The following is a 25,621-nucleotide window of genomic DNA, read 5'->3' as shown; positions in this document are numbered from 1 at the left end:
CGGCTGGTGGCTGACGTCACTTCCGTTTGATCGAGTTACGCCGGCTGTTGGAACTTAAAATATGTTTTATTCACACGTTTCCTTACTAATTTTGTCACGTTACAATGCCTCCTGTTTGCTCAGGCTTATTTGTTGTTAAGAACTCAAATAAGTTATCGCAATGATTTACAGTTTGAGTGGGCTCCTGAACAAACTGCAGTTTCATTTTCGGAGAAAGTATTTAGCACAATTTTTGACCTAGTTTTATATCTAACACCGGCTTTGAATGTGTATTTTTCCCAACATATCCAGGGTAGATTTAAGTCACCACCAACTACAACTGCATGAGTTAGCTACCTATTTGAGATGATGCTCAAGTTTTATTTGAACTGTTCAGTAACTGAAGCATTTGAGCCGGGGCGTGGGTAAAAGGAACCAATTATTAATTTATTCCGGTTGTCGAATATAATCTCTACCCATACTATCTAACAGGAACTATCTAGTTCAATTTTGCTACAAGAAAAACTACTTCTAACAACAACAAACACACAGCCATGAACTGTATTTAATCTAGCCTCTGTAAAACTTTCGGTTGAACTTATCTCAGGCTTTAGATACCATTCAGTATCATAACGATTTGAGAATCAGTGCTTTCTATTAGCGCTTGGAACATTTATTCTTTACCAACACAGCTATGACAAATTACAACAAAATACTGATCGTTGCTCTGTTTACCGCCTTGCTATGTTCGTCCCTCCCGATTTGAGACGGAACCCCTTTCTGTACTTTCCTGACATTCGCTAACTTAAGAAACTGCCCAGCCCATTCCACGCAGCCCTTGCTACCCATTTAGCCACCCCCTGTGTATAGTGGATCCCTGACCTTTTATGTTGAAAACAAAACACCGACATCCTACGGCATATGTCGAGAAATCCGCAACCTACACAGTCGCAGAACCGACTGAGCCCCTGATTCAGACCTTCCACTCGGTTCCGCACCAAAGATCTGCAGTCGGTCCTGTCGACAATACTACAGACGGCAAGGAAGAATGGCGGTCTTTACACTTCAGATAGCCACCCGAAACCAGACAGAAATATCTTCCAATCCAAAGCCACACAATTTGTTAGTACCGACATGACCCACCACATACACTTGGCTGCATCCTGTGCTCTTCATGTCATCTGGAAGCACTCGTCCCACATCTGGGATGGCTCCTACTGGTAAGAACACAGAGTGCACAATGGATTTCTTTCCTTCTTGGAAGCCATGTCGCTAATAAGCCCCTTTTCACTCCTGACATTGGAGCTCCCAACTACAGTGAGTCTCGATTATCCGACCTAAACCGGCCGCGTCAAGGTCGGATAAGCGGGAAGGTCGGATAACACGGAAAATAACACAAAAAACACAAAAATTAAACTAAAGTAGGCCAAATGAGTTAAACATTTAATACAATAGAAATCAAATTAAACTGAATAGATATTTACTGTGTGAAGAAGTTTGTAATTGTCTTTTGTTTGCCTGCTGTTTACCGTCTTTTTGCCGCTAAATCGCGTAGCCTCTTAAGAAGTAAAACCTCGGTAGACGATGTTTCCTTTAGTTGCTCTACATATTTTAAAGCAGTTTATAAGGCCTTGTGTCCTTCGTTGTGAGAATTCTTGGGCGCACTTACCTCCACTACATCCGCTTCTTCGTCTTCCTCTTTTTCGTTCACCATGTTGATTATTTCTTCATCTGTCACTTCAAATTCTTCGCCTTGGACAATCCATCCATTTATGTCATCTGCTGTGGCGTCAGCACATCCTGGAACTTTTCGTAACAATGAAAGCAGGGTAGTATTTTCTGGTTCTGTCTGCTGCTGTAGATTTTCATCATCTGGAGAATTTTCTTGATTTTCCTGTAGCAAAATTTTCCAGGATTTTGCAATTGTATTTGCTCCAGCACTCTCCCAAGATTAGGCCACGTCATAAGCGCCGTCTTTGAAATTAATACGGCGCAAGTGCTCTAGCATGTCTTCTCCCGTGTCCACAGCATTAATTAAAGAGGAAAGCATGTTTCTGCGGTAGTTTCTCTTCAGTGTCTCTAAGGTCCTTTGGTCCATAGGCTGACATAAGGATGTGACATTTGGAAGCAAAAACATGGCCTTTATATCTTGATCTTGAAGTTCATCTTCATTAGGATGACAAGTGGCATTGTTTAGAAGCAACAGTACTTTGCGGGGCAAGTTGTTGGCTTTCAAACAATTTTCAGTTTGTGGCACGAACTCGTTAAGAAAATATTCTTTAAAAACGTCTGAGCTTATCCAAGCAATTTTTTGGTTGTAATATTTCACCGGTAAAGCATTTTTAGATACATTTTTAAATGCTTTCGGTTTTTTTGGCTTACCTATCACAGACAGTTTCATTTTTACATTTGCTATGGCATTACTGCATGAAAAAATTGTCACTCTTTCCTTGCTACGTTTGTAGCCTGGCGCTGCCTTTTCGGCCTTTGACGCTAATGTCTTTTCCAGTAACAGTTTGTAATTGAGACCAGTCTCGTCGCAGTTAAAAATGTGATCGCCTGTTAAGTTTTCCTTGTCCAATACCTTGTGAAGTTTATTCCTAAACAATTGAACAGCTTCAAAATTTGCTGAAAGCTTTTCACCACAGACATTAAGTAGCCGAATTCCGTATCTTTTCTTCCATCTATCGAGCCAGCCTACACTACCTGTGAAACCAGGTTCACCTTCGTTTGGTTCGCTACGAAACTTTAAGGCTTTTTCCTGCAAAATAGGTCCCGACATGGGTGCACCTTTATCTCTATGTTGAGTAAACCATAGGAACAAAGCTTTACTTACCTTTTCATAATCACATTTTTTTCATGGTTTTCCGATCTTCCAAAACAGCCGAGGTTGCTCGCTGAAAACACCACTTCTCAATTTCATTGCGGTTCCTTTCCCAGTCTCCAACTGTTGTTTTTCCGACGTTATAATCTTGCGCCACTTTTAATAAAGTTTCACCATTGTCTATTTTTTTAAAGCTTTAAGTTTTTCTTCCGTTGAAACGACCACCTTTTTCCTTTTTGAAGCCATCACCACAAATTTTCACAATAAACAAAGTGCGACACGTCCACTCTACTACAGATCTAAGTTAGCACTGAGGAGTAGCAGACGGCGCCAATCAACTGAGTATCAACAAACAACACGTTAGTCACTGAGCTGTCGTCGGCCGGCACGGTGAAAGGCTCGCATAACACAGAAGGTCGGATAACCGAAGATCGGATAATCGAGACTCTACTGTACCATAATGCAACCCTCAGTGAATGCTTGCATCATAAGGGCCAAGAGGGTTCCTATAGAACAGGCTGCGTGACTTCATCTGGCTCTGGATTTTTGTCAGCCACAGATAGCGCTCAAAACACGTTCTTTAGACGAAACGAGAAGGCCCTACGAACAACCTCCTAGAATGTCCTTTGCTGCCTGCCACTCCTTGAAACGAGCTCCAACTCGACTATGGGTGAGGGATTTTCCTCAATGCGGGCAGTAACTTGGGCGATCACAGTAGTGGACTGATCGGGGGACACGAGGGATCTGCTGGACACATCCTGCAACACTATTTTCAGCCCCCCCCCCCCCACCCAATGCCACAGCAATGCCCAATGGCAATAGCCTCAAGCTGCGTAACCGAAACCAGCACCGCATGGAGCTGTGAACAAAGGACGATCAACTCGGCTCACATCTGAACGCAGCAATCACAGTCTGTATACATACTAAAGATTGCGGAAATATACACAACACAGCTATAAAAACCCAGAACTGTAGCTGTTACATACACAAGAAAGTTAAGAATTCTGCGTATAATGCACTTAACAAATAAAAAATAAGTCGCTTCTTTTTATTAGAAGCGCGTTACAACTCACAGGCGAAATACTTTGATCTGATGTGCTGCTGCCTAGACGGGAGCTGCGTCTAATGAGTTCTACAGCTGTAACTGATTGCTCACATGAAAACAAACGCCTGCTGCGATAAAAAATATCAGCGATGGCTCATACAAAATTTTACCATTGCACAACAAAGTGGTGACCTACGGCCTTTTAACTTACAAGAGTAGTAATCATAACTAAATTGAATATATTAATTTTATGTATATGAATTGATCTGTTTTAAAAAAAATTATAAACAATCGTTAAACGTTGCGAGCAATAAAAGAAATTGGAAAAAAAATGGTAGCAGTGCAAATCAAACCCAAGCCGACAGATTGCAAGTTGATGCATTTGACCATGGTGCTACTGAGGCAACACAAACTGCTGCTTGAAAATCCCTCATACTCTATTTGTAAATCTTTAGAGTGTGTCTTACCTTTTCCTAAAGCCCACGCTACTGACCCAACACATAAACTGCTGCTCGAAAATCGTTCATAATCTACCTGTAAATCTTTAGGGAGAGCTTTTCCTTTTCCTAAGGCCTATTCATGCGAACTATTCTAGTAACTTGAAAGGAGCATCTGCCTGCTTCTACTCACATAGTCTGAGCCAAACTGATGAGTGTCATCCCACGCCCTCTTGTTCTTAGATTTACGTTTGGAGTGATCTACCTAAATCTTTAAATCCCACTTTCTCCTTCAAAGATCTACTGGAAATGCGCCTCTTCAGAAAGTAATCTAACGAAAACATTTTTTAGTAAATTTAGTCACATACTCGCTTTTTTAACCACCACCTATGGCCTTTTGAATTACAAACATAGCTAGTAATCGTAACTAAATTGAATGCAGGTTGAGTCAATAAGGACTTTACAAACTCGGAATGATATGGAAATTTGTTGAGATAACTTACAGAGTCAGTAGGTGTGTCATTTTTGTAGCAAACAACCTCAAGTTTGATTCACATAGTGCGTCAGTACCCCATTACCCCACCAGCAGCGCCAGCGTAGTGCACAATTAAAACTGCTACTTCCACTGCTGCGGAGAGCGCTCATTGTGTGTTTTGGTTTCATGAAACGAACTCTGCAACAACTGTTCGGCGTCAGTGTCGCACCGAATACGCTAAAGAACCTCCAAGCTGGTCCTAAAATTTACTCTTGTCACAAGAACTTTGTGGCTTTAAATTTGAAATTAAACCACACTCAGCTATTTTCTTCAAATTCTCGAAGTTTTCATGACCCAAGTTCTCGTGCCGTAACAGAGCTATGTCAAACGATGCACACATTCCTCGTTCAATACTCTCCATAGAAAACAACATCTTGCAACACTGATTTTCTGAGTTTGTACCAATTGCCACTAGCCTCTCAGCTGGCCTGTGAACCTAGGGTTACCATCTGTCCCGATATATTTGGCCTGTCACCGTTTTGGACCTTCTTGTCCCGACATCCCGATAAGACCCAGTTTTGTCCCGATTTTGCAAAATACTCTTATGAACTTGGCTCAGGTACTGAAGTAATGCTATCTGCTAGCGCAACATATAAATGGAGCCTCGGTTAGTTTTATTTATGTCAAAACGTTTATGTTGACAATGTCGTCTCACAGATGGCGTTGCATATGCGTGTCTTTTATCGATGATACAAGCATCTTCTAGATCTAGCGCCATCATTCGAGAAAATACAAGACTTATCCAGTAGTATAGGGCTGCAACTATTTAAGCAGCGGCACCCAAGAGAATCGGGAAGTACCCATTTTCATAGCGATCTGATGAGACTATTCTGTCGAAACGTAAGACGAGAAAGGAATGAAAGTTAGTCATGTTAGAAGTGTTCACTGCGGATATACAGGCTGTGGTATAATGGCGTGTACTTCTATGACTAATGTGTTATTGTTGACTTTTCATCCTCTAATAAACTTATCATAGTTTACGAAAATGCCTACGGATGGAAAGAGAAAGTGTCACTTCTCGAATGATTACACAAAAGCGCCGAACTCCCCCGGTGGGGCCACCCGGCCAACAATGCCATACGATCATTTCCATTGTTTTACACAAAAGCGTGGTCTTTTGTCAAGAAAGGACGTACGGATAAGGGAGCACTGTGTGAGATTTGTAGCTGTTTTATTACAGTAACTCAAGGAGGTACGGCGGATGTGAGGAATCACATTTCTACGAAGAATCATACAAATAGTTTCGCGGTATCATCGACATCGAAACCTATTTCTACATAAATGATTAAAGAGCTAACAACAGTTTATAAAGGTGTCATACATGGCGAATCCTTCAGTTCTCTTGACTGTACCGTAAAACAGAATGCCGCAATGTATCCTGACTCCGAAGCCGCAGCCTACAGCCAGGACCAAACCTACAGTGATTGTTAAAAATATTCTCGCATCATACTCCGTATCCAAATGCGATTGCAAGAACTTCCATTTTACGGCGTAGGCACCGACGCATCGAACCACAAGTCTGAAAAGAAGTTTTCTTTAGTTTTTCAAATACTTCACTGAAACTAACGGAATGCAACAGAAGCTGTTGAAATTTGACTCGCTGGATGACGAATCATCGGAGACAAGTGCAAAGTTTTGTCTTGACACTTTAAGACAACTGCAAATTCCATTAGATAAATTAATCGCTTTTTGTGGAGACAGTACCAATACCAACTTCGAAGGGCTTCATGGACGCAGTCAGCGGAATGCGTTCCACCAAATTAAAGAACTAGGAAAAAATGTAGAAGGAATTAGATGCCCTGTCCGTATTCTCTGCAATACTATATCGGCGCTGCTGGAGCCTTAACTCTCGACATTGACATAACCGACATTAAAATATTCAGTTACATTTATAAAAAAGAACATTTTCATGACGAAATAAAGTGTGTAGAAGAATAAAGTCTCGATAACTGAAATAAGAAATGTATTAATCGACTCTCAAAGACGTCTGAGAGAAAGGAAGACTGCCAATTTTATTTGCATGCAAAGCAAGTTGATTTTGAACAAATTACAGAATGAGAACTCTAGCCAAGAAATAATTAATCTGATTTCGAAATTGAAGAAGAGACTATACCATATAAATTGAGGAAGAGACTATACCATAGCAATTGATTACTTAGAGAAATCGGCTGTTTCTTTTAATAAATATCAAGTATTTGACTGGATGACGCTATCTGAAACCCCGAATTGAGTGATGATTGAGAACACTGTTATATACCTGGCTAAAACCAGCGTGAAGATTTCAGGCGACAATTGTTTTCAGCTTTTTAGAAACTAAGCTTGACTCGGAAGAATGAAAGTCTAAACACGCCGTGGAACAAGGAAACCAAAAATCCTGAAAGCAAATGTTAACTGCTAAAACTATGCGAGTATTTATTTTCTATTCTCTCACACAACGCCACTGTGGAAAGAGTATTTTCTCTGATGTCGGTCCAGTGGATTGATGAAAGAAATCGACTGCTGCCAGGGACTGTGGAATCAATCTTACAGATTTGCTGAAAAAGGCAAAATCTTCCGAAAAACATGGTGTACCAACTACCTCTGCAGCAACAAGTTCCATGTAAGTATTCTAAATAAAAAGTAATTATATTAAAAGTTTTACTTCATTTCTACACCCCCATCTCAAGGTGCCCCTGCTAAATATGGGAACCCCATGCGAACCTCGGTCTTGTTGTTGAACACAATTTTTAAACCTTTACATGCTGTTGCTCTCACTGGAAAATGATTTTCCTTCAAACTAACTACATATAATGAATATTTCAGTATGTGGGTTCCCCATACACCATTTACAAGAGCATTTAAATTGACTAGTCTTAATCTTCAGCGTAAACAACAGAATTATCTCCTGTATGGACAGGAATGTCGATCTTCTCTAGTGTTTCAATGTTGAACACCATTCCTTGTGTGAAGCCACGTGTTTTGATATTGCAGTGTCAGCAAGCTAAACATTATCACAATCAGCAGCCAAAATGTTTCTAATTTCTGCACTCGGAGCATGATATTCAGGTTCTTGACTTTCTCTTGACGATTTAAACTCTCTCTTTTGCACTCGGCCTTACAATAATCTTTCTTATTACAACACTAGCACCCAAAATTATTCCTTTTAACAGACTTTTTGCTGGAATTGCTTTGCGAACATTGTTTTTTATTCTTTTTTGCTTAACTTTAACAGCATCGAATGCAGTTTCTACAATCTGGGACGAAAGTTGTTTTTCTTTCAATGATCTTGCTGTTAAATGATCAAAAGACTGCCTGCTTTCGAGACAGGAGTCCCAAGCAGTAGCAAACGAACTATGCAGGGTGTTAAAAACAATGTCAAATATTTTGGGAGATGATAGACCTTCCTAAGGAAGAAAAAAGTGCGATAAACATGGACTCTTAAACGCCTACCCTACGAGCTATGATCGCTTCTTCATCATAGTTACTGTGCTACATACCTATTCTACTACAAGCTCTCTGATTTCCATATTTTGGGAGGAGGTAATATAGACCAAAACTAAGTAAAACTGTCCAGTAAACATAAGCTGTAAAACACATACCTTAAGAGCTATGAACACTTGTTCAGTAGAAGAGATGTCCTTCACAGTAGCGAAGATGAACAACTGCTCAAAGCTCTTGCAGTACCAGTATGCGTTTTAGAGCCCGTGTTTATTGTACATGTTTTCTTGTTTTAGTGGGTACTACCACCTCTCAAAATATACGGCACTTTTGAAATGCCGGAGGTCCCCCTAAAACTTCGGAAATCTTGTCTGTATCTCCCACTGGTTCACGAACATCTGCAAGAGACTGTACTAATCATTCAACTTCAGTAATACGTTGCGCGATAGCATCACATTGTGGCATTTTATGCTTGAGAATTGTTGTTTCAATGTTAGTTTATTTGTTGCAGATCGTTGTTCACAAAATTATCACATTATGACATTTTGTACTTGAAAACAGTTGTCTCAATGTCAGTTTATTTGTTAAAGATCGTTGTTCATGAATTATCTTCAGATGATTCCACACACTATGCAGCTGGTCAAATTTCATACCAGGCGAATATAAAGCATTACTTTTACATTAAGCTCATCCCATAAATTACTTGCTTTCAACTGGCCTTACTTTACTTCCACTAACAACGTACATCAATTTCTCAGCACGAAAGATAATTTCCATATGATGTTTCCACAACTGAAAATAACCTCCGTCTTCTTTGTAGATACTGAAAAACTTCATGAAATCCATCTTTTATCTTTTCACTTTCCAAGTGAAAACACTCTGTATAACTGAATTCTCTTCAGAGACTTGATTGACGCGAAGAAAATAACGTTACGCAAGTTAATCAACACCGTTTATTGGACCCGTAACCTGCTGGAGAAACTGTTAAGTTATTACAGTTTCAGATGAATAAGTTTTATTGGTTGAATAAACAGGGAGGCACTTTAAACACGAGAAACAGAACAGATTCCATTATTGTAACAATGATAATAAGATAAATTAGTTCGCGAAGAAATAAAAGATCACGTCATTAGGAAATGGCACATATAAAAAAACGTACGTACTATTGTCGGAGGTCACAAGCTGATCAGCAAAACAAGCCATAGTATATAACAGTGTGTGAAATTCAAAATGCTCTGTAGGCCTCTCGTTATGTCTAAAGAAAGAAAATAAAGAGGGAAGAAAGCCAAATTGAACATTTTAAGAGATAATACGATGACTCAGTATGATTATTGGAACATTTTATTTTAATAATCGTTTTTTCATGATCTTCCGAAGTTTCAAAGTCACACACTTCACGCAGCAAACGCTAATTCGAGATAGGAAAAGTCGTTCATACTCTGAATCACAGTTCTCACACTTTAACACGTGGCTTAAAATCGTTTGAACTTTTCCAGGTCTGCGATATTCGTAACCATTACATATTTCACACTCCGAAAGTTTTAAACGTATTTAGTAAAAAGCTGGTATCATAATGGTTTTCCCAATAGTGACGTAATGGAATCTCTTTCACTTTTACTCTTTGAACGATTTGGAACGAAACGTAATAACGAAACCAAATAGAGAATCACGCGTTATACACGTACAATTAATGAATTCAAATGACATGGCGTTTGAGAACCATGGACATGAGAACATCACAAATTCAGCGTTTGTTACTAAGCGACAGATAGCTAAGGATCAATTTCACGTCTGTAAGAACTTGTTTAGAGTTGACAGTACACTTAGATATATTTCAGCGTAGATTCTCTGGGTGAAGTTAAAGCGAAGGACTACCGTACTTATACTGCGTTGTTGAGGCCGAGGTAGCATTGTTGTGGCCTATACGTTAGTTGTTTTTAGGATGAAGTATAGATAAACCGTATGTGGAAGCAGCATACTGTAATACGGACACGCAGCGGAGGTGTAGAGCAATTAGTTAATCTGCTGAGGCCTGCGACATGGCGCGCGGTATATAAGCTGGCTCGAGATAAACTGTGCTCAGTCCAGCATGCTGTGGGCAGTGGTGTGCATCGTTGGCCTTGTGGCTACAGGCAGTGTTCGCTGCCAAGGTAAGGTCATCTACACTGAGTTTCACCTCTTTGGTCCGTAAGTCATTTATAGTTGAGTGCACAAAGCACTTATAAAAAATACCTTCAACTCTGTGGCTGCTTGCATTGGCGAAATACCTGTGTAAATGGCCATTTCTTTAGACTTTAGTATTCATTTTTGCTACAGCCGAATTTTTCAGCTGTACAGGTCTCGTGGGCATCACGAACGGGCAATGTGTAGTAGGTAATAAAAAAGAAAAGAAGAAGAAAAGAAAAGGTTGAAAATGTGGGAAAAAATGGTGAATAAAAAAAGGGTTTTAAAATCGTTAATGACCTTGAAAAAGGGAAAGAATGAAATGCATATCGGACTTCGTATTACAGAAAAGTTATCGGACTTCGTGATTCGGAAAAGCTATTGTTGGGGTGGTCCTTGTGGCGTTTCTGAGCAAAATTCAAACCAATTTCCACTACAAAAATTATTTGAAAGAGAACAAAGAATAACAAAATGTGATTAATAGGGGGAAATAGCGTAGATAAGAGTTCATTCTTTACCATGTTAACATGTCTTCTCTCGTGCGGCGTCGAGGTCTTGTTCTCCAAAAATCTCCTGCTTCATTTCTGCATGAAAAGTCGTAGCTGCTCCGAAATCTTGCAATAAATTTCATTGTCCAGGAATTAGTAGTGTATACAAATTAAAACCATCTTGATATTGAATGCAATGTATTTTACGTTGCTGCTTCCATCCTCCAAATTTCATACAAACTTCCACAATACGTCTGCACATCAATAAGTTTCTTCGTCTCAATCCGACTAAGACTAGCTAATAAGTGAGTTAAGCTTCCGCTCTCAAGAGACAAGAGCGGGTAGAAAACAAAAAGCGTTAAAATTTTTGTACCTTCATTTTCTTATATATTTTCTCTGCCGTCGAGGGCTCATACAGCTGCGACGTTATAATTTATATCTGAGGGAACGAGTGTAGCGCGGCGAAATTCAAGGTCCCGCTACAAATGTCATCGTGTGTCACATCCGACTCATAATGCGTCGTGTTCACTTAAATGATTCATCACGCGAACCGTTAACAACAGCAACGCACCACGGTAAAGCTGCAGTCACCGCAAGTGCGCTTCTACTGTCTACACTATAGAACAAAAAAAATTGTTTTTCAAGTACATAGACAAAACATGATGTACCTAACTAATTTGGACTTGCTGATTCTGAAAATGCAGTTTGATTTTCGCCATCACCCTCCAATTCTTTTGTTAAGGAGGTTTTTAAATGCCTATATCTGAAAACAAAAAGTAGGGTGATCTACACTAAATTTAGACAATATATAACATACTTAATGCCATAAAACTATCTCACTGTAATGACCTGGGCCTAATGTACATTTTTACAAGAAAAATTGTAACATTCATTTGCTCAATGATGATGCTGATGGTGGAGGGTTGAGTCTTTTTGATGACAACTTCCTTCTGTGGGATATATATCCTTCACGCTTCAAAAGCCAACAGTAGTCACTTAACATTGAAGGGTTCCATCTACCTTTATAGTGGCTTTCCATTAGCAAAATGTCCTGCCTCCGGGTCGTCACTAACGGCTCCCAAATTGGAAGGGAAGAAATCTAAATGAGAATGAAGGAAGTGCATTTTTAGTAACATTCTGCATCCAAGATTTTTATAGTTCTCTAAAAGAGTTCCCATTAATATGTCTGTTCTCTGTTCTTGTATCACCTAAGAAAACTTCAACGATATCCTTAAAAGAACGCCAGGCTGCAAGTTCTAACTGCCTTAATTTTTCTTATCATGCATTAACTTCCTAATTTTTGGCCCAATAAAAATCCCCTCTTTCAATTTGGAGTCACTTAACTCAGGGTATACTTCACGTAGATATATGAAACCATTAGCATTTTTGTTCATTCCCGAGCTTAATACGCAGTGGGGGAAGGAAATCATTTTGAGAATCCACCAAAGATACATATTTCACATTTTCTCTCCCTGGAGACAATTTCTCTTGTGGTGGCCACTGTTTAACTGTCAATGAATTAAATGTTTATCTGTTGCACGATTGTCCCAAAGACAAAGGAAACAGTAATACTTTGTGAAACCACTTTGGAGACCAGTTAGTAAACCAGTCACCTTAAGATCACCACATATTTTCCAATTTTCTTCCTTATGCTGAATAGCTTCAAGTATCTCCGACAAGTTTACGTAGTTCTCTTTCATAATCACAGAGTACCCTACGGATACAGTTGGAAACGTATTATGCGATAGTTCAGCCTTCAGACTTGTCTTGGTAGCGTCAATAAACAAGCGCCACTCAGCAGCATCTTATGGTATGTTTAACTACATCAGTACAAGCAGAAACGTTGCCCACCATACGGTAATAAGTCATCAGATCTTTATTACGTTGCCTGAAGTGAGTACCGTAATTCTTGTTTCTTCATGAAGTGAGTTCCATTCCGTAAGACCTGAAGATAAAATTTCTGCATGCTCCTTGGATAAGTATAAATCACAAACTAGGTCATTCAAGTCTGCTTGTGTAATTAAATGTAGTCTTTGTTCTGATAAGTGTCCCTCTCCACTTGACTGACATTGTGCTTCCTCAGCGATCGTAGATTCATGATCAGAATTAGGAATTTCTGCCCACACTAGTGGAGGAGTTATAACTGGCATGTCTTTACCGTGGGGAACAGGTGTAATTGCTGAGGGCAGGTTACGGCACTTAATATTCCTCTTATTCTTTGATGGAAAGCCAGTTACAGTAGTCAAACAGAAGTAGCAATCGTCAACATTATTTTGAGGCACTCACCAGATCATTGGTATGCCAAATGGAAAGTGCTCTTTTTTTCCTTTCAGCCATTGTGTTAGTTTAAAATTGCACCTAGTGCAAGTCATGTGATGTGCCCAATCTTTATCCTGATCTCTCAGTTGGCATTTGAAGTATAAATGATACTACGTCTTCAGTAAGTTAAAAATTGGTCGTCTTTGTTTCCTTGTCGTCAATTCACCACATACATAACAAAATAAATCGGCATAGTTTGTACACCAACATTTTGATTTCTTCATGTTGTATTTTCAATGCCTACATAACATTTTTCTGTCGAATGAACTTAGCCAGATCAATTTTTGAAAAAGAAAAGAAAAATTCAACAACTTGAGATAATATAGAAGGAAGAGTAAGCAAATGTATGTGACTGGAGGCTTTAAATAGACAATGTAAAACACACTAATGTTGCATATTACGTTTAAAGTTAAGAACAAAAAAGATCACTGCACTAACTTTTATCGCACTCCTTTCAAACACAAAGCACTTAAAAATTATACAGTTAATTCAACCATGTTATATAACTTGTAGGTCATACCTTTTAATCCTGACGTGATGGACAATTTTTTATTTCACATTTTTATGTCACTTTACGATATAGAATTAAGTTTTATATATATTTTATCTGTACCAAAATCACTGTTGAGTAGTGTTACAGTTGTCATGTTAGTAATACTATTCGTCTGGAATTCGTACCAGAGATAGACTTGTAGAGAAAATAAGATAGAAAGAAGATCAGTGCGTTTTGTTACAGGTTGATTTAGTACGCGCGAAAGAGTCTCAGAGATGCTCAGCACGCTCCAGTGGAAGGGGCTGCAAGAGGGGCATTAAGCGTTACCGCCTGTTTGCTGTTGAAGTTTCGAGAGCAAAATCCATAGGAAGAGTCAAACAATACATGGCTTCCTCTACGTACATCTCACGAATAGACCATGAAGATAAAATTAGAGATTCGAGTCCACATTGAGGTTTATTGACAATCGTTCTTCCCGCGGACATTCCCGACAGGAAAGGAAAAGCGGACAGTGACACTGACACACAAGCCCCCTCCGCCACACACCGAAAGTTGCCTTGCGGGCTATAGACATAGATGTAGATGTAACAGGGGCATAATATCTTAGGGCTAATTTACGTGGCTGTACGGTCACGTACTTATGAGGCAAGTGTTCCATAATTTTTTTTTTATTTACACATTTCGAGCAACGTTCACCCAGAGGTAAGATGCATATTTTATAAGCTGAATCATTTCCTTCGTATTAACAACTTTTCCAAAACGTTGTGCTTATTTGGCAATAGTCACTAAGTTCCTATGAGGCGGGAAATGATTATGTGCGATTAATATTTTAATTTCCCTAATAATGCACCAAGATTTTGCCAGAAAGGAAAAACGGAAGAATTTTCTTTAAAAATCAGATTGTGATAAATGATAATTTTTTGCATCTCATAGCTCTAAATTCGAAAGTTTTCGTGACACCCTTACTTTGGCGCAGTAGGAACCCATTTTACAATACCGTCGCAGCATAATTTATTGAAACAGACACATGCCAACACAATAAAGCGCAGTACAAAATCTAGAAAATGGCGGCTGCTATCCCTTCTCGTAGAGTAGGTAAAAAGAAAAAAAATCCCGACGTCTGAAATGTGGCACTTGTCGCAAATAAGGGTAATTCCCTTGCCTTTATCTCTTTAAAGCTTTGTAAGTCAACTTCATTCCAGGTACTGAATGCAAATCGGCCCGTGCACAACAGTGTGCGACCAATATGTGCCAAAAAGCCGCGTGCAAATATGCGATACTTCACTGGGTCATATCTCAGGTTTTATTAATCGCACTGATAGTAGTTAGTTCTATTAATCGCAGAGATGAGCGGACAAGTGTTCTGGACACCATTTAGTCTAGCAACCATTTGTATACCTATCTGAAGATCGGGTACATTGTCAGTATCCAACAGTACAGGGTCAAAATTTAAACATTGCACACTTCTCAGACAAATTGAGCAAATCGGTTGGTTGTTTTGCATTAAGTTTGGTCTAGTGTGGACCTTAAGCAGCTTATAAACGCACTATTTGTTCATGGGCGATTCAGAAGAAAAAAAAGTGATATTTGGGCATGAAAAGTACCAGTTATGGGGATGACAACGTCCCAACTTCTGTTCACGGTTGTTGTTGTGGTCTTCAGTCCTGAGACTGGTTTGATGCAGCTCTTCATGCTGCTCTATCCTGTGCAAGCTTCTTCATCTCCCAGTACCTACTGCAACCTACATCCTTCTGAATCTGCTCAGTGTATTCATCTCTTGGTCTCCCGCTGCCCTCCAATACTAAACTGGGAGGGGGGCTGGATCTCAGTATGGGGTATTCACGGTATACCATCGAAATTTTTACGATATGTTCGTGAGATGATGTTCTCGGGAAACTGTGAAGCTTTATTGGATATCATTACACTTCGCAGATATCCGGAGGTTGTACTTATAAACTTACTTATGTACTTGCCGTACTTATAAATGTAATATTCGGTCTGAGGTGTAAAAGTAGTTTAAACTGATACAATGAACACATGAGAAGGCTTCTAGACTCATCGCAAGGGTTCTGAGATCACCAAACTATATTTTTAGTCAGTATATTTTCAACAATAAAGCTTCATGACGTACTGTCTCTGTATAATGGACACTTCAAATTTATACAAATATGTCCAGAGTACTGCAGTGACAAAAAATGGCCTAATAGGGTCTCAGCATGCCTGAAAAGAATTTAAAATGCTGCCAAAAATTATGTAAAGCTGTAAAGATGGCAAATATAGTAAAATATTTCTAGTAACATTTTTGCTCTTCTCAAATATAAATCACAAGCCGGACATTTTCGATGAATTGCGATCGATGAGCAAAGTATCGAGAAAAGGCTTAAAGCAAACTATTTTTTGTTAATCGTATTTACGCATATTTATTTGTTGATTATGTGTGTCGAAGCAACTATAAATGTGTCGCAGCATCTAAATAAACAGTCAAAACTTAACTGACCTATAGAGCTCGTTTTATATAAGTCACATACTCTGCTGTAGCAAGGAGAAGAAGGGAATCTGCGGAAAAATGTTTCTGTCAGAGCAAAAAAAGACGAGTATGTTCCTCTTTAAAGGACTGACAGAGAAGTGGCGAACCAACTGTCTCCGTCCTCACTGCGGCTTCGCACCAAAAATTTTGGCGTTTGAACATATTCGCCCTTTTATGGTCTGGAAAAGAACATCAGAGTGGCAGAGACGGTGGAAGAAAAAGGAGACGGTGCAAATGGGGGAGAGAGAGAGAGAGAGAGAGAGAGAAAGCAGACAGTAATGGTAGGAGAGAAAAAGTGTAAATGAAATAATGTAGTATAGATGAAGACAATAGCGGTGGAAGCCAGAGAGAGAAGAGATATTGATGGTCAGTGAGAGACAATGGCAGTAAAAGAGAGAGATAGATGGAGATAGAAGCAGTGGGAGCAAAAGAGATAGGCGACAATAGAACTGAAAAAGAGATGAGTAGAGATCATGGATAGGCTTGAGGGCAACAGCCGCTGGTACTACGGCTTGGGAGGGGGGCTGGATCTGGGTATGGGGGGTATTTTTAATATTTTGGAAGACGAAATGGCGACATTTAAGTACCACGGACCAATATGCATTCGATACCTGGAATGAACTTGGCTTCTTAGTTTTGAAGAGATAGGCAAGAGAATTACGTTTGTTTGCGACAAGTGCCACATTTCAGACGTCTTTATTTTTTTTCTTTTTATCTATACGAAGAGAATGGGCGGCTGTTTTCTAAGTTTTGTAATGCACTTTATTGTGTTGCCAAGTATCCGTTTCAATAAATTGTGGTTTGGTGGCATTGTGAAATAATTATCTATTGCACAAAAGTGAAAGTGTCACGAAAACCTTCGAATTTGGAGCTATGAAATGCAGCAAATCATCGATTTAGAACTCTCTGAAATATTTTTTTGAAGAAAATTCTTCCGTGTCCCCTTTCTAATACAATCTTAGTTCATTCTTATGGAAACTAAAATATTAAACGCCCACAATGATTTCACACAGCATAGGAACTTAGAGACAGATAATCATTATGTTTTGGAAAATGATTCAGGAAAAGATACAGCTGATGAAGTATATATCTTATCTGTGGGTGAACATTGCTCGAAATGCGTAAACATTCAATGAATTGAATGTTAAAATACTGAGTAATACAGACTTTTAAATGATTTTCTTGACAGAAAAACGCCTGAGTACATTATACTTTTCCTTTCCTTGCCCCCGTATTTGGACGCCATTGCTTGGGGAGGGAGGGGGGGGGGATGGGGGGAGGAGGCCGAGGGGAGCCTGGTCCCCAGACAGACGAACTTTAACACGTAGGTACAGGGGAGGGCACATTTTCGACCAAAATTTTAAACATGATTTTCTGACACCATTGACCTTGTAACCTCTACGAGGTAGTCTAATCATGTTTTGCAGTTGAACAAATATTTGCGTACTAGTTGTCGTTAACCCATACATTGTAGAATCGTGTTATGAGAAGAACAACAAGTTACCTATACACACGTGTAAAGCAGACTGTAGTTTTCGTTGTCGTTGTTGTGGTCTTCAGTCCAGAGACTGGTTTGATGCAGCTCTCCATGCTACTCTATCACGTGCAAGCTTCTTCGTCTCCCAGTACGTACTGCAGCCTACATCCTTCTGAATCTGCTTAGTGTATTCATCTCTTGGTCTCCCCCTACGATTTTTACCCTCCACGCTGCCCTCCAGTACTAAATTTGTGATACCTTGATGCCTCAGAACATGTCCTACCAACCGATCCCTTCTTCTAGTCAAGTTGTGCCACAAACTCCTCTTCTCCCCAATTCTATTCAATACCTCCTCATTAGTTATGTGATCTACTCATCTAATCTTCAGCATTCTTCTGTAGCACCAAATTTCGAAAGCTTTTATTTTATTCTTGCCTAAACTATTTATCGTCCATGTTTTACTTCCATACATGGCTACACTCCATACAAATACTTTCAGAAACGACTTCCTGACCCTTAAATCAATACTTGATGTTAACAAATTTCTCTTCTTCACAAACGCTTTCCTTGCTATTGCCAGTCTACATTTTATATCCTCTCTGCTTCGACCATCATCAGTTATTTTGACCCCAATAGCAAAACTCCTTTACTACTTTAGGTGTCTCATTTCCTAATTTAATTCCCTCAGCATCACCCGATTTAATTCGACTACATTCCATTATCCTCGTTTTGCTTTTGTTGATGTTCATCTTATACCCTCCTTTCAAGACACTGTCCATTCCATTCAACTGCTCTTCCAAGGCCTTTGCTGACAGAATTACAATGTCATAGGCGAACCTCAAAGCTTTTATTTCTTCTCCATGGATTTTAATACCTACTCCGAACTTTTCTTTTGTGTCCTTTACTGCTTGCTCAATATACAGATTGAATAGCATCGGGGAGAGGCTACAACCCCGTCTCACTCCCTTCCCAACCACTGCTTCCTTTTCATGTCCCTCGACTCATAACTGCCATCTGCTTTCTGTACAAATTGTAAATAGCCTTTTGCTCCCTGTATTTTACCCCTGCCACCTTCAGAATTTGAAAGAGAGTATTCCAGTCAACATTGTCAAAAGCTTTCTCTAAGTCTACAAATGCTAGGAACGTAGGTTTGCCTTTCCTTAGTCTAATTTCTAAGATAAGTCGCAGGGTCAGTATTACCTCACGTGTTCCAACATTGCTACGGAATCCAAACTGATCTTCCCCGAGGTCGGCTTCTACCAGTTTTTCCATTCATCTGTAAAGAATTCGCATTAGTATCTTGCAGCTGTGACTTATTAAACTGATAGTTCGGTAATTTTCAAATCTGTCAACACCTGCTTTCTTTGGGATTGGAATTATTAGGCCTATATTCTTCTTGAAGTCTTAGGGAATTTCGCCTGTCTCATACATTTTGCTCACCAGATGGTAGAATTTTGTCAGGGCTGACTCTCCCAAGGCTGTCAGGTAGTTTTCGTAAAAACTCTAAATGAATAAAGACACTTTTTATCAACAAATACTCCCCCCGTCGGAGGTTCGAGTACTCCCTCGGGAATGGGTTTGTGTATTGTGCTTAGCGAAAGTTAGTTTACGTTAGATTAAGTAGTGTGTATGCCTAAGGACCGACGACCTCAGCAGAGTGGTCGCATAGGAACTTACCACCAATGACAAACAGCACATTCTACTTATAGGTGCACTTTCATAACGAGGATATTAATCGAAGAAAAGCTAAAGTTGATCAAAAATGGTTAAAAACACATCACTAATCTACGTCTGATAATACTAGATTTATGAAACCCCTAAAGTGTACATAAACTATTTAATCACTGCCTTTATTTCAGTAAGACAAACTGTAATGTAATTATTTAGAATTACATACAGCACAGAAGCAAAAATACATGAGATGTTTCTAGTTATTCTTGCACTGTGACATGTTCCTTTCTTTGTATCTTCCCCCTGCTGTACGAGAAATTAAAGTCAACCACGATGCATTTTGACAAAACTCTAAAGGTAACATAGTTATATCAGTTTATCCCCGCTGGTAACAAGTCCTTTGCACTCGCCTCCATATTGCTATTCTCAACTTCTGGCTTCAGTGACACCATTGATACTTTATACGGTATTGCCAGTCTAGTAACGTATGTATTTGAGTGCTATATACCGTAAATAAATAGGAAAAAAATGAGGCAGTGAGAGAGACACGTATAAGGCTATAGACAGTGGCAGTGAGATTGTGAAAACTTAATTACAAAAAGAGACTGGGTAAAAGGATTTAGAATGTTCGCCCCACTCTTCTGTCAGAGTCTTTTAAGAAAGGAGCGTATTCGTCTTTTTGTGCTGCGGCAGGAGCATTTTTCCGCTGGTTACTAAGATGAGTGTACAAATACAGGATACTATTGAACGGGATCTGTCTGTACTAACGATGTAAAGACATCTGTAGTACTAAGCCGGTCTCCCGCAACCCGGCCTCAGTTGTAGGTTGCCTGTCTTACCAGTTCCAGGGGCAACAAAATTTGATTTTCAGTGTTTCGTGTAATTATTGACCGATTTAAAATACATTCATAATCTGTTCATTAAGAGGCGTAATCGCACGTTAAAAGTTTGACGAGAAGTATTACGGTTAGAAACTGTGTGTTTGTCTTGAGGCAGAGTAACTAACGGCACGCAAATACCTGGTCTATATTTATCCGGTATTTGAGAAAGAGAGCACTTTGCGACTTCCAGCAAACGTTATACATAACTTAAAACCTTTAAGAAACTTTTTCTCGCTGATACCCCCACAAAATGATGAAAGGAAAGACCGTATCGCTTACTAGATTTCCGCTGTCCGTGCAGTCAAGCTTCAGCATTTGGCGTTAAGATTTAATTTATTACTTTCTTTCTATCGATTGTTCGTAACACACTGTACATGCAAAATTATATCATTGCACGACCCACAGTTCTGGCGATATGACGTCTTAAACATTGAGATGCGTGGAATACTAGACTTTGCTTAAAATGGAGCGCTAGTTACCCAGGCTGCATTCATGCTTTGTTTCACAATGAGGGCATTTAGCAACTTCCAACTAACTTTAAGCATAATTTCAAATCCTTGCTACACTTTTTCTCACTTAGATGCTTAAAGTCAAATATTTAACACATTAACTCAGTTGCACAGTAGTCATCCGTTTGAATATGTTTTATACATAGGAGTTCGATTCTTTATAGAATCAAGGTTTACTGGTTCAAAATACGCAGGCCGCTAAATAATAATGGAGAGAAAACCAGTGTCAGCAGAAAACCTTGGATAAACCTTACGCCGCACCATTGTCACCTGATTTTTGGAGTAATATGCGTCGACGACAAAAATTCTGTTCTGTGCATGTGAATGCTCACTCCATAGATATTCCTGCTCTATGCACCAGGTATAAGATGGTGGTGGCAGAATAGTCTCAGTATTCCTCGAATACTGGCTCTCTAAAATTTTAAGTTCCTCGAGCATCTCTGTGAAGGCAGCTGTGAGGGGTGAGGTGGGAAATGGGGTAACAGCCCTTCCTCCCTCCCTCACCTACCGCACAGCTTAAGATCTGTGCCACTGACTATCCGAAAAATATAGCCTTACGCTTATAGACTTCGTCGCCAAAACTGTATTTCATTATTCAGTGGTTACGCCCTCTGTGTTTCTTTTATTTTTTATTTAAAGCACCTGCCAAAGGGGAAAGCTCCAGTGAAAAGATAGGCAGATAGCAACATACTAACGGAAAACACTCCTATCATTAGCGATGTTTCACCTCAACAAAATGAAATAACGTATCGCGACGAAAAAACATTTCTGTAGTTGAATGCATACTGCATGTCACCAGTGTAAATATCATGTATTCACAAATCGAGAATTTGGCGGATTTTATTGCGGGAAATATCAGTACACTGAAGAAACTAGATAATTTTATATGTTTATACGGCTCGAACCACATCAGGTCAGTCACAGTTACCATGTTGACTCAACTGCATTCATGAATATATTTTTAGAACAGCGCGTGCTATTCTGTCCAGACCACGTCATTCTATTGCATATCGCATTCCTGCCGCGGACAATTTCTCTGTTGCAGAGAGTACTACTTTCGTATGGGCTACATCGATCTTAGCATATTATCTTTGTATTCGTTCGATTTCTGCTGTGATGCTTACTATATAATGCTTTCAAATCCTGCAGAAATCCTCTAGAGTTCGTGCCACTAACATTTGTATTCGTTCGATTTCTGCTGTGATGCTTACTATATAATGCTTTCAAATCCTGCAGAAATCCTCTAGAGTTCGTGCCACTAACATTTTGCTTTCGATTTTCTTTACAGATGTATGTACCACTCTCTCTCTCTCTCTCTCTCTCTCTCTCTGTCTCTCTCTCTCTCTCTCTCTCTCTTACTCTCTCCTCTCCTAAGGAATTCCTGCAGCTGTCACCGCATCTCATATATCTGGCTCCATCGGTTCCTATCTTCCTATGCTTCATAGTCTTCTCCTATTTCTCTTTTCCTTATGGCCCCTTTTATCCCACCTAAGGCAAATTTGGGTCTTCCCCTTCTCCTTCTTCCCTGAGAATGATGCATCAAGATCTTCTTTGGCTACCAGTCATCTGCCATTCGCACTATGTATCCATCGCAGGCAAACTGCCGTTCTTCTGTTCTATGTGTGATACTTTCTCGAGTCTGGGTCATTTCTTTAATCGTTGTATTTTTTACGTGATCTTGCCGAGATGTTCTACACTATCTCCTGAGATAGTACAGGTCTCGACCAGTTTTTACTTTTCCAGTAAGTTCCCAGCACTCACATCCAAAGATCGTTACAGGCTCTACGATACTTTTTAGATCACCTTCTTTACTTTCCAGCTTCTCTTAGAATGCCATAACAGGAGGTTAGCTCATGGATTGCTGCTTTCCCATCGACTACTCCTTGCTGTGTTTTCCAGTCACTTGTTCCGTCTTACGATAGGATGGTACCCGAATATTTAAACTTTTTATATGCCTATATGCGCTAGCCCTCTAGTATTATGTTTCGCTTTCAAGAACCCTTATAGAACATGTTAAGTATTCTTTTCGCCTTCCTGCTACTCTCTACTGGCATTCACCGTATATTTATCTACGTTTAAAGAGAGCAGCCATTCATGACATGGAGTGGAGACTTTCTACAAGTCTTTCTGCAGTTCCCTTTGAGTATCCAACGATGACACTTTTCTACGGTTAACATGATTTTCAACTAACACTCAGATAGTGGTGTGAACTACATGATAAATCATTTATATTGGGTATTTAGAAAAAGTGTTACGTATTCCTACAGAAGGTAGTATTGGTCAAAAGTAGAAGAAAAATTTCTATGATAATATGTCCGGAAACTAATACCTTTTGAGATATGGGCTGTTGACGATTCCCAGTTCACAGTCAGTATTTCGTTTGTTGATGAAATGGCATTGTAATTTACCACAGTACGCACATGTGGCCAGATGCATATCCTCGAGCATCATGGAGGCGAGACATCAGAATCGCTTCAGTCTGAGTGTATGGGCAGAAGCTTTTGTTGACAGAATCATAGGACGATACACTTTACCAAACAGATTAACAGGTATGAAACTTCTTGGCAGATTGAAACTGTGTGTCGGACCTAGATTCGAACTCGGGATCTTTGCCTTTCACGGGGAAGGGCTCTATCGGTTGCGCTAGTTAAGCACGACTGAAGATCCGTCTTGACAGCTGTACCTCCGGCAGTACCTGTGTACTTCCCCCCGTAGGCAGAGCTCCTGAGTTCGAGTCTCGATCCGACACACAGTTTTAATCAGCTAGGAAGTTTCATATCAGCGCACCTCTGCTGCAGAGTGGAAAATTCGTTCTGGAAACCTCCGCCAGGCTGTGGCTAGCTGTGTTTCCGCAATATCGTTTCTTCCAGGACAGTTAGCCCTGCAAGTTTCGCACGAGAACTTCCGTGAAACATGAAAGATTGGAGATGAGGTACTGGCGGAAGTAGGCTGTGAGGACGGGTCATGAGTCGTGCTTAGGTGGTTCAGTCGGTGGAACACTTGCGCCGCGAAAGGTAAAGGTCCCGAGTTCGAATCTCGGTTTTAATCTGCACCTTCGCTGCAGAGTGAAATATTTATTCTGGCGATTAATAGGTGCTGTGTGTCGCTGGTTTCTACACGATAAATTAGGGCCGTTACCCTTGCAGAAAGATGGCTGTGGTGTGTGCACGACGGGGCACCACCCCATTTTCTAAGCATCGCAACATTTCATGGGCGATGGATTGGTCGATGCGATCCGTAAGATTGGCTTCATCGTTCAACGGACCAAAATCCGTTGGACTTTTTGGCCTGTGGACAAAATAAAGACACTGGTCTATGCCCAACTCTACTAACTGCTGTAGCAATAAGTGATACATTATTTTGAGACTCGCTGTATATGTTGAGAACATTAGAGGTCACTACGTTTCCTTGGAGCAGACTCGATGCTACTTCCATTCTTTTATGAATAAAACCATTTAAATCGTTTAATGTAGTTCTTTATTTAGAACGTCGTTTTGGCTACTGCTATCATCAGATCACAACATAGAACTTGTTAAATAACTTTCAGTGTCTGTATCAACAAAACCTAACACTGCTTATGCGTGTTTCATTGATGCTGAGACTGAATGTTGTTTTACGAGTTCTAAGTTTTTATCTGATTATGGCAGTATCCGAAACGACGTCATAAATAAATACATTAAGGGATCTAGACGGCTTTTCCACAAAGTATCCACAATTAACGCAGACTCATCCAAGAAATTTATTTCCTTTTTAATAAGACACCGGGTGGTCATAATTGAAGTGCAGCTACTGATGGTGCTCTATTGCGGGCTATAGCTATCGTTTGGCAGCGAAACTTGATAGATATGCTAACGTTTTCATACGGAACCAATTTACACTGCAAGAAAAATTAATTCCAATTTTGGCCACCGGGTGCAAATCCGGCGCTGTGAATGCAAGAACGACGTATAGAAATGTTGTCATATGTAATGGATTAGGCACGAGACCTGGTCAAATAAGTGAGAATGACATAATATTGACTTTATTATTAACTGCTGATTGCACAATTTGTTCAAAATGAGCACTGGAGACGACTACGAGATGTTGCGTCTGTAAAACAACGTGATCAACAGTTGCTCGCAGAAGTTCGGTGGAATCTGAGCAACGTGTTCCTGCGTACTGGCCTTCAGATCAGCGAGAGACTGAATGTGTGGTAAACGATTTCTTTTGTATCTCCCCAGAGCCGAAAGTCACATGGGTTCAGATCAGGTGATGTTGCAGGCCATGCACCTGGGAGACCTTTGGAGGTCACACGTTCGTGGAAGATTGCATTAATCAGAGCTTTCGTTGGGCGAGCGACGTAAGGTGTTGCCCCATCTTGTACGAAAACAGTGGTTTCCACACAGTTGCACTCTTCCAAAGCAGGAATCACATGCTGTGCGAGGATGTCGCAGTAACGTGCAGACATCTCGGTGCACTAGACAGGCCATCTGGGTGAATTCTCTTCGAAGAAGAAACGACAGAGAATACAGTTGCTTGTGAATCCACTCCAAACGGTCACATACGGCGAATCCAACGGCTCTTCGTGCATAACACGCGGTTTAACAGTACCGCAAATTCGGGAGTTCTGTGTTCACTGGCCCTGCAATGTAAAATATGCCTCGCCATAGAATATTGCCCAGTCACATGTCATCATCGTCTTCTATCCGTGCCAGAAACCGAAGACAAACTCAAAAACGTTGCTGCGGATCATGAGGTTTCAGTTGCTACACCGTCTGGGTCTTGTATGGGAACCAGTGCAAAATAGACCATGGGACGGACAATTCTCGTGACACTGCACGACCGCTAACACGGCTTGATGCACGTAGTGCATGCTC

General features: G+C 40.1%; 1 protein-coding gene across 1 annotated transcript in view; it reads left to right on the top strand.

Annotated features, from left to right (window-relative positions):
- The first annotated feature begins 10,245 nt into the window (after positions 1 to 10,245).
- The window catches only part of LOC126416297 (beta-galactosidase-1-like protein 2), a 137,812-nt gene continuing 122,436 nt past the window's right edge, over positions 10,246 to 25,621 (top strand). The window contains exon 1 of the mRNA XM_050083954.1: positions 10,246 to 10,387. Within this exon, the coding sequence (XP_049939911.1) occupies positions 10,327 to 10,387 (61 nt within the window). The 5' untranslated portion in view covers positions 10,246 to 10,326. The remainder of the gene's footprint in view (positions 10,388 to 25,621) is intronic.

The sequence above is a fragment of the Schistocerca serialis genome, chromosome 8, assembly GCF_023864345.2.
Source record: "Schistocerca serialis cubense isolate TAMUIC-IGC-003099 chromosome 8, iqSchSeri2.2, whole genome shotgun sequence".
In the NCBI taxonomy this organism is placed as follows: Eukaryota; Metazoa; Arthropoda; class Insecta; order Orthoptera; family Acrididae; genus Schistocerca; species Schistocerca serialis.
Note: the sequence above shows the minus strand (reverse complement) of the source record. Positions and strands in the feature narration are given on the sequence as shown.